The 9,632-nt window shown below is 45.3% G+C and overlaps 1 protein-coding gene across 2 annotated transcripts; it reads left to right on the forward strand.

Moving 5' to 3' along the window:
- The first annotated feature begins 533 nt into the window (after positions 1-533).
- rbm12 (RNA binding motif protein 12) lies at positions 534-8,755 on the forward strand. Of its 2 annotated transcripts, XM_070958292.1 has the most exons (3): positions 538-647; positions 3,715-3,783; positions 4,934-8,749. In XM_070958292.1, exon 3 carries the CDS (start codon positions 4,962-4,964, stop codon positions 7,656-7,658), a length of 2,697 nt encoding a protein of 898 aa, XP_070814393.1. In that variant the 5' UTR covers positions 538-647; positions 3,715-3,783; positions 4,934-4,961; the 3' UTR covers positions 7,659-8,749. The 2 variants fall into 2 exon arrangements, with proteins under 2 accessions (XP_070814394.1, XP_070814393.1); XM_070958293.1 differs by lacking the exon at positions 3,715-3,783 and having other exon boundaries at positions 534-647; positions 4,934-8,755.
- Positions 8,756-9,632: the final 877 nt, after the last annotated feature.

The following is a 9,632-nucleotide window of genomic DNA, read 5'->3' on the forward strand; positions in this document are numbered from 1 at the left end:
GGACAAATGCCACAGTACACACCACAGCATTTATAACCTGAGCTAGTTTAATAATTTATCCATTGATGGGCCTGATAACACAGCATACTCTATAAACAGAACAGTCAAGGATATGATAAAAATGCAGTTTTTATGCAAGTTTCTGATATGATTAATAAGTTATTAAAGTGTAAAAGCATTATCTAAGTATAACTATTATTGCTGTCCACTAAACACCAGAAGTGCATAAAAAACAGTTACATTTCTATTCAATGACCTCCCAAACTTTGTTTATGTTACTTATCATACACACTATATCGTTCACACAACTAATATTAGTGTAGTAAGAATGGGCACCCAATTTCTATTCATCGCAAAGGTGAATAGGCCTTTTCCACATACTTCTGGACAAATAGTGTTTTTTGAGTGGCAAACAGAGCTTGGACCTTCATTCTCCCATCGTTTCGCTCGGCCTGCTAAGCTGGTTGGGGCATAGGGGGCGATGTCGCCCTCATTTTAGGTAAACGCAGTCCGCAGTCTCGCGCGATCTTGTGGGCTATCGCGGTGTTAGCGCCGACATTTCGTGCTGGAGCAAACTGCACGGAGAAGAGAAGAAAAGAGCGTCGCTCATGAGTTAAACCTCAGTGTGTTTATTGACAAATTTCTCGGTAAGAATCCAGCAGCGGCAGCCCGCTGAGTGACGCACTCACACCGAGAGCCGAGGGCGAGAGAAGCCGCTAAAAGCGTGCATCCCACTCGCTTCTCCGCTCCAACACACACACACAAAGCAAGGATCACAACCAGCTAGCAATAGATGGCTAACGGAGCGTTAGCCTGTTCACGTAGCTGAGCCAAGCTAGCTACATTCAGCATTTCTGAGTTAGTTGTCTGTGACTGTTAGGGTCCTGCTTTCGAAGCTTTCACATCGGGTATTTGGTTATTATAGTGACTGATTGTGTAAAACGTTCATGCGGGTTGTTTAAAATGGTGTCTTGTACGTAGCTTCTGGCTACCTTTAGCTAGCTAACTGACACGTTATTAATGTTTTCATGTATTTTTAATTACGGTTCATCTGTAGTTTCCTCACTGTACGAACTGATGAGGAGGCTGTTAGTGAGGAGGTTTATTTTGTAACGTTAACTCAGTTTTTGTCGATTCCGCTGCGGTCGCAGCCCACTAGAGACTTCAAGCGCAAGCCACGCCCATGAAAGGTGACGTCACACGTCCACAACTACAAGAACTGAACCGTAAAGATGTGCAGGTAGACAGTTGTTCAAGATGAGCGTTAGGTGTCGTGGAGTCGGGGATTAGTTGCCAGCGTACAGAGTTACTGACTTAAGCTCTTTTCAGATATGGAATCAATAACTCATGCCACAGTAATGGAAGTTCAGACTTACATGTATGTGATGTAAATTTGTAATGGCGTGTACGGAAAATTTGTATTTGCCAATAAGTCATGATCAAAATCCTGTATTGTTCGCAGTGTTTTCCGATTACAGGTTCAAACTCATTAGATTGCTGCTGTGGCTAATGTAAAAGTAGTAGGGGGTTTATTCAGATATGGGACTGACATATAAAATTGCCTGAACATCTATGTAACAAGATGCATATCTGAAAGGGGCTATAGTTAAGTCATTGCATGAGACCTCCAATGGTAAATCCGTGTGGAAAAGGAGAATAAATACCTTAGTACATTTTCATGCACGGCAGTTGTTTCTCTTTTTGTCTTGAGCAGGTCAGTGGAGTTCTGTACACTCATGAAATGGATGGAGGGATAAGGTCTGGAACATACAGCTACAATTAAAGGTTGAATATGGTGCTGCAAAAGACTGCTCCTGGCATCATCCTGCCAGATCCTGTATTGTTGTATGTTGTTGAGATTTGAGCTCTAAGTTGGCTGATATGAGGAGATTTCCTCAGCCATGTTCTGAAATGGATTCTTTCTTTGTGTTTTGAGTTATTGAGTCCATGGATGGCGTTCCACTCTTCTCCTCTAAATCCGTTGTTCTTTTGCTGTGTTGTGAAGTCGACCACGACATGTGGTCTGTTATGTATTCCAGCTTTGAAACAAGAAATCAAGCCAGTGTTTTTGTTCTTTAATCCTGAATTTGCTGTATTGAAAATTTCTGGTTGTTCTGGCTGTGTGAAGGGCACTATTTTCTGTCTCCTATCAGCTTTGTTTCTTGGTTTTATGTGAGTGCGTCCTGCAGCTTCAGTTGAACTTTTTCACCTCTCTGACATCACTAGCTGTTGCTGTTTCCTCTCACGCTGTATTTTATCCTCCTGCTGCTTTTGATGTTTCACACTGTGAAGCTGTTAGCAGGTTGACACCAACAAGAGGAGTGGATGTTCAGGTTTAAAATCCATTGAAACTCATCCTTGGAGAAGCATTAGGTGAAATATATCAGTGTTGGACATGATTTGTCTATGCTGAGGTTGTGCAGTGGAACCATTGATGATGATAATGTTGGTGGTGCCTGGCATCATGCAGAGAGCTGTGGTGAGCTGCAGGTAGCAGCCTCACACCCAGACAAGGATGTCATTTTTTTTCAACCTGCAAATTTTATGAGCTGCTGAGGGACTGAAATGTCAGACTCTAGCAAGATGTCCGTCAAGGACCGTAATGCATAGTCTGACAATCCTGGATCAGGGTTAGAGCTTAGAAACCTGAAGATGTGTCTGAGGATCCTGAGACACCTGTGAAGCAGAGGATTGTGGATGCACTAAGCGTTGCTCCACCTGCTGTTGCTCAGTTGGAGATGTTATCAGTGCTAACTAACTTCTGCACTTTGCTTCTGTTTGCTTTCCCTTCTGATCAGCTGCTGTCTTTGGTGCTGTGCTGGAAATCAGTTGCTGATGTTGCTCTGGTTCACATAATGCTAATGTTGCTTTTGTTGATATAATGCTAATGTTGCTCTGGTTTACATGTACCTGGCATTGCTTTTGTTAAATGTTGATGACATTGCTCTTGTTGCTCTGGTTGATAAGTTACTGCTGTTGCTTCAGTTAACGTGATGCTAATGTTTTGTTGACAATGTATTGCCGATTTGCTGATTGACGTATTGCTTGTGTTATGGTCTTCTACAGCTCGTTGCTGAAGTGCTGTCCGCTGATTTGATGTTGCTAGAGGATTCAAGAAGCAGGATCCATCCTCTTCACCTCTGTGTTGTTGCTGGCCTCCTGGTTGCCAGATAGGTCCTGGGTTGTTGCTTGGTGTTTGCAGGGTGTTGCTGACTGATTGCCAGATGTTTGCTGGATGGTTGTTTCTCAACATTTCCGATCTTCACTTGTTCATAGGAAATTTTCATTTGATATACACTGTCAGCTCTAGTCAAGATGGGTTTTGCTTTTGGACAGGTGTTTCATTCTGTTGTCAGGTAGAAATGTTGCTGCAGTCTGATTCTGAGATTTGTTGTCCAACTTTGGTTAAAAATCCTCTTGTGGCTGTTGCGATTCTTGAGTTTTTTTCTGTGTTGTATCGCAGCTAAAGACAACCTTATAGTAGTACAACTGAAACTACATGAGACACTGAAACATGACATAATGATTGGTTAATATTCAACACTCTGTTGAATTTGATTGAGAGCCAGATACTGACACTGATTAAGTACAAGTTTTCAACTGCTAAAAACACCAATACGCCAGTCACTGGAAGCTAACATCTGTTCTGTGAAAGGTTGAATTTCATTAAGATGTTTTCAACAGGAATGTTTGTTTTTCTGACCTTTTCACCAGGTTTCAGTGTCCTGCAGAAATCCTCTGTCTGTTAAACAGTGAAACTATACACACAGCTTAGTTGCATTGGTGAGTTGCAAATTGCATGAGATTCATGAAGGTTAACTGTTGCACGAAATATTTCCAACTTTGCTGAAACTACCAGCAATATGTTGGTGCTGCATGGTAGAAAACAGTAAGGTTTTCTTTAAAGAACCAAATTCCACACGACATCTCAATTACATACAGGGGCTATTACACAAAGCAACTCTATTGAGATTTAAGGTATTCAGTAATCTTTGACTGAATAGTTTCAAGAAGTTCTCATCTCACATTCCATTTTCTCGAGTTGGAAAAATTACCAATTTTGCCTTTGGAAATGGGGTTTCACATACAAGCACTCCATTTGATGCATACTGTAGACTTTAATTCCCAACAAAGAAAGTTCCATTAGAGAGTGTTCTTGTGTAAAAATTAGCAAAATAGAAACTGTGTTCGTTGTCAGCCAGATCAATCAGACTTCACTAAGAAGAGTTCTAGAATGTGACTTGGCCCAGGTGCATGCTTGAAGAAAAGTGGTAATATTGGTACCGTTAGCTAGCAACTAAAAATCTTGGCCTGACTCAACAATTAATGATATCACAGATGGCAAATGTTTTGGTCTGTTTTGCACTGTGAAACACATTTTACCCTGTTCAAATATGGAACATCGGAGACAGTTGAGAAGAGAATGTGTGCATATGTTTATGTGTATATGCGAGTATGCGTGTATGTATAATATGTCTATTGACATCAGTGCTGTTTCTGTATTCCTTGCCATGTAGTTTTTTTTACAACTAAAATTAATGAACAGTGTAGCAGTGTTAATGCTTAAGATTGCTTCTGTTGGGGTCTGATGTGATCTGATCTGAAACAAGTTTAGCAAACTTATTAAATGCTGCAGATGGCTGGAGACTGTTTCAGTTTAGCTTTTTTTTGCCAGTTTCCTGAAAATGTTTCACCCCCAACCCAACCCCTTTCCAAACACCACTGGTTTCCAAATGTCAGGACCTCAAAATGGATAAGTCAAAAGTTTAATAAATAGTCTCTGGGTTATTCGGAAGAAACTGAAATGTAAGCAGTGTTGGCTAAGCCATTATTGGCCTGTGAAGTCAGATCTGAGTTTCCTGAAGAAATATCTGGAAACCACTGGTTGCCGTTTTCTGCTCTTCATCTGACAGTAGTGTTGCTTTCTCCCCAGGTTGTAGGGCTGTTGTTTAGCAGTCAGTATGGCGGTAGTCATCAGGCTGCAGGGTCTGCCCATAGTGGCTGGCACCATGGACATCAGACACTTCTTCTCTGGCCTCACCATCCCAGACGGGGGAGTGCACATTGTGGGGGGTGAGCATGGCGAGGCTTTCATCGTCTTTGCCACTGATGAGGATGCTCGGCTGGGGATGATGCGTACAGGTGGGTCCATTAAGGGCTCCAAAGTGTCTCTGTTGCTTAGCAGCAAGACCGAAATGCAGAACATGATTGAACTCAGTCGTCGCAGGTTTGAGGCTGGGGCGGGCGCTGTGGAAACAGCTGCATCTACTGCAGGAAATGCCAACCGACAAGTGGCCACCCCCATACCCACTGTGCAGCCAGGGGCTGGGGGGAGAAGCGGTAACCATGGAAATCAGGGTTTCAGTAACACTCCAACCTCAGTGACAGCAGCAAGCTCATCTCAGGAGCAACCGAGCAACAAGGCAGTGGCCAGTGTGGTGCCCAGCTTCCCCAACAGCTACAGTTCCGCCCCCACAATCACTACAGCTCTGGCATCACTCAATGCGGGTCCCCCACCCATCCCACCACTTCCAAGCATGCCCTCCATGCCCCCCATGCCCACACTACCCACCATTCCAGTTCCTCCTCCAGTGTCCTCCCTCCCCCCTGTCCCTACTGTCTCCCCACTGTCCCAAGGGCCCCCAGTGCCTCCTATGTCGCACCTTCCCCACATGTCCTCCCTGCCTCCTTTCAACCCATCCCTACCACCCCCAGCAGGACTTGCCTCCGGCCTCCCTCTTGGAACTCCTAACCCCATGCTGTTCAACCCTCTTTCCCCCCTGGCCTCTCTTGGCCTCCAGGCTCAAATGAAGGCTGCTGCTGCTGTAGCCAGTGGAGCAGGGGCCATCAATCCCGATGAGTTGTTTGTCCTCCTCCAAAACCTGCCTTTCACTTGCTCAGAGGTGGATATCAGGGGTTTTTTCCGCGGTCTGGGTGTGGATGCGGTTCGCCTGCTGAGGGATGGACAGGGCCGCCCAAATGGCAGGGGTATGGTCAAGTTTTTCTCTCCCCAGGACAGCTTTGAAGCTGTGAAGCGGGGAGGTGGTATGATGGGCCAAAGGTTTATTGAGATCACCCCTGGCTCTGAGCGGCAGTGGGCAAGTCTCAATGACAGTGCAACAAGCCATGCTCCTCATAATAGTAACAAAATAAATAATGAGTCACAGGAACAGCAGCACCGCCGTGGTAATGCTGGGTCAGGGCCAGGAGGCAGAGATCAACGAGGAAGGTCACGCTCTCCCCACAGGCAGGAGTTCTGTGTCTACCTGAAAGGCCTTCCCTATGAGGCAGACAAGAAACAGATAAAGGAGTTCTTTAACAATTTGGCCATCATAGAGGACAGCATCTACATCGCCTACGGGCCCAATGGCCGAGCCACAGGAGAAGGCTTCCTTGAGTTCAAAACAGAACAGGACTATAAGACTGCTCTGGGTGCTCACATGCAGTATATGGGCACCCGATTCATTCAGGTTCACCCAATCAGTCGGAAGGGAATGCTTGAAAAGATTGACACCATCCGCAAACGTGAAGCAGCACAGGGTGATGGCAAGAACCAGGATGGCTTGAAAATTCCCAGGAACTGCGCCCACATCACCAACATCCCTTATAATGTCTCCAAGAAAGATGTGCGTGCCTTCCTGGAAGGTGTGGGGCTTTACGAGGACACCCTGAAGGTTTTAACAGATAGTCATGGCAACGGTTTAGGCCAAGCTATCTTCCAGCTGCGAACTGAGGAAGACGCCCGCAAAGCTGAGAGACTGCACCGCCAAAAACTCAATGGCCGTGATGCCTTTGTCCACTTGGTGACCTTTGAGCAGATGAAGGAAATTGAGAGGAATCCTCCTCCCCAGAACAAGAGGGGCCAACGCAACCAGAACCAGCTGAACCAAAATCAGACCCAGCACCAGCAAGTCCAGCCCAATCCCCAGCAACCTCAAATCAACCCATTTGCTGGTATTAGTGGCGAGGAGTTTAACTTTCTCAGAAACACTATGGGGAACCTCAATAGTGCTCCCTTTGTGACTCCATTCGCAGCCCCAGGGAATGGACTGGCAGGCCCTCCTCCTCTCCCACCTCTGGCAGCAGGGCTGGGGGATGTGAATCTGGGCGTGGCTCCTCCTCTTGTTGCTGGTCTTCCTGGTGCTCCGATCCTGGAGCCACCAGGCTTTCGACCTGGAGCTGCAGGAGGAGCTCCATTTAGTCAGGATGGCTTGAGAGGGTTGGTGCCCTTTGACAATGCCAACAGAAAAGGAGGTGGAGGAGGACAGAACCGAGGGGGAGGGGCTAACAACAACCAAGGTCGTCAAGGGGGTGGGGCTACTGGTGGACAGCAGGTGTTCACTCCAGGAGCTGATGGGCACCGTAACCAGTCGGCCCCTGGAGGATCTAACAATCCCAGCAGTCAGCGTGGTGCTGCTGGCCCAACAATTGTAAAGCTTCAGAACATGCCATTCACTGTAACCGTGGATGAAATTATGGACTTCTTTTATGGCTACCAGGTACTGCCAGGCTCAGTCTGCCTGCAGTTCAGTGAGAAAGGCCTGCCAACTGGTGAGGCCATGGTGGCCTTCCAGAATCACGAGGAGGCCACTGCAGCTGTGATGGACCTTAATGACCGACCTATTGGAGCACGCAAGGTCAAGATAAGCCTGGGTTAAAGCTCTGTTCAAACCTACCTGGATCAACCATCCAGGTGAAGCAAAGCCAACATGGACTATACAGGATTCTGGACTCACACTCAACTGTTAGCAGCTCAGTTTAGACCTCGGCCCGCCCCTTGACTGTCAGCCATTACTGAAGCCCCTACCCCTGTGTGTAGATAAAGTCAGGTAAGCCCTGCCCCCTGCAGTCTGTCCAGTAGGAAGACTTTGATCCAGACTTGGCTCTTTTCTGCAGCTCCTCCACTGACTCTGGTAGCACAAACTGCTGATGATATTGATGTTGGCAAGATTTGGTTCTTTCTTACTCTGTTTCCAATGCAGCTTTTTGTCAAGTTCTGTCCAGAGTTGACAGACTTAACATATCCACCTGTTTTGTTGATATGGTAACTTGATGATTATAAAGAGACGGACAGATATTGTTGCTGTATTCGCTAAACATGCTGTGCTGCTGTGGTTTAAAATGTACATGCTCTGCTGGTGTGGTAAAAAGGTCAAACGCCACAGTACGTTGCCATGATCAAATGTTGCTTTGATTAAACATGCTCACAGTCAGATATTGTTGCTCTGTCGCTGTGGTAATTCTTCACATTCTCTGTTGCTATGGTAAAATTATGATAAAAAGTTATGTTGCCATGATCAAATGTTTGTGCTCTGTTGCTATGGTGCAATGTTGACATGCTCTGTTGCTTTGGTAAAATGTTGACAGTTCTGTGTGCTGTTGCTGATGTCGAGGATGCGTGATGGACAGATTGCTTATTTTGTAAATAATGACTTTGGGCCGCTGAATCTTTTTTCTGTCCCTCTTCTCACATGCCTCCCCTGCCCCCCTGTCCCTGCCCCCCCCTCCGCAGCACATGCTCAGTAGGTGTTTGGACTGTAGGACGCTGAGACGTAGTCTGCAGCGTTTTTTTAGTTTCATAGCTTTTTGTTGTAATTATGTTTAATAATGTTTTGGATGTTTTCACCTTAAAGTTTTTGTTTTTATTGTCAGTGTGAACAAACTTGTATGATCGTATAAACATACATGATGTGCAGTCTCCTTTGCTTTGGCTAATAAAAGGATGTTCCTGATACATACCTGCTCACCTGCAATCAGCCCTCTCTGACTGTCTGCTCTTCACTGCCTAACCACAGAAACTTTCTGATTACTTTGTTCATTTTAGTAACTGAGTGGTTTGTTCCTTTATTTGTAAAGCTTGAATGGAAGACTGGGATTTGTTTGGAATACAGATGGCCTTCAATTTGACATCTTCAATGCAAAATAAGGTACTAAAATCAAACTTTGATCAAGTAAATGGCTGTCGCCAGGTTGTGCCTCAAGTCATTATTGCTTTTATATTGAGACCTGGCCTCAGGAATGAAACGAGCGCCTCTGCTAGCAACAATGCCCATTGTTTAACTTTGCTCTAGTTTTGATTGAACATTGACTGATGTCCTGCGGAATCACAAATCACAAACCTGACAGATTTCTGTGGTGTTGAATCAGTGATTCCTGACATAATTTACCATCACCAGCTGTTTCCACCTGTACTATTTCCCAGTGTTACTCAGCACCACATTGATGCTGATAGCTGTCACTGTCTCTTGTCAACCAGCCAGAATAACTAACAAAGCTGAAGGTTGTCAATATTCATGATGCTCCAGGTGGTTCGTGGTACAGCAGAGAGCTGCTGTGGTTGCTCACAGGTTTTCTAGACTCCTTGCATTAATGGTAGAAATTTGTGAACTACCTTTGCATTCCCTTGCAACACTTCAATATCCCCTCGCAATTGTGTTGCACCCACTGGTGTTGTAGCTGTAGCTTTGTCGAAGCTTGTGCCTCCAGAAATGTGGATCAGATGGAATAATGCAAAAAGTATTGTCAGGTAGCTCAAAAGTACTGCAAGTGAAAAGTAGTTCACTGTGACTTCGTAGTGGACGTTTCTTGCAGTGATCACTCTAGTTTAAGTAAGGTAGTATGTGATTGATGAG

Source organism: Chaetodon trifascialis, chromosome 3 (genome assembly GCF_039877785.1).
Source record: "Chaetodon trifascialis isolate fChaTrf1 chromosome 3, fChaTrf1.hap1, whole genome shotgun sequence".
Lineage (NCBI taxonomy): Eukaryota > Metazoa > Chordata > Actinopteri > Chaetodontiformes > Chaetodontidae > Chaetodon > Chaetodon trifascialis.

What these genes read in the sequence shown, in the direction of transcription:
- rbm12 (XM_070958293.1), top strand. Translation starts at nt 4,962, where the DNA reads ATGGCGGTAGTCATCAGGCTGCAGGGTCTGCCCATAGTGGCTGGCACC.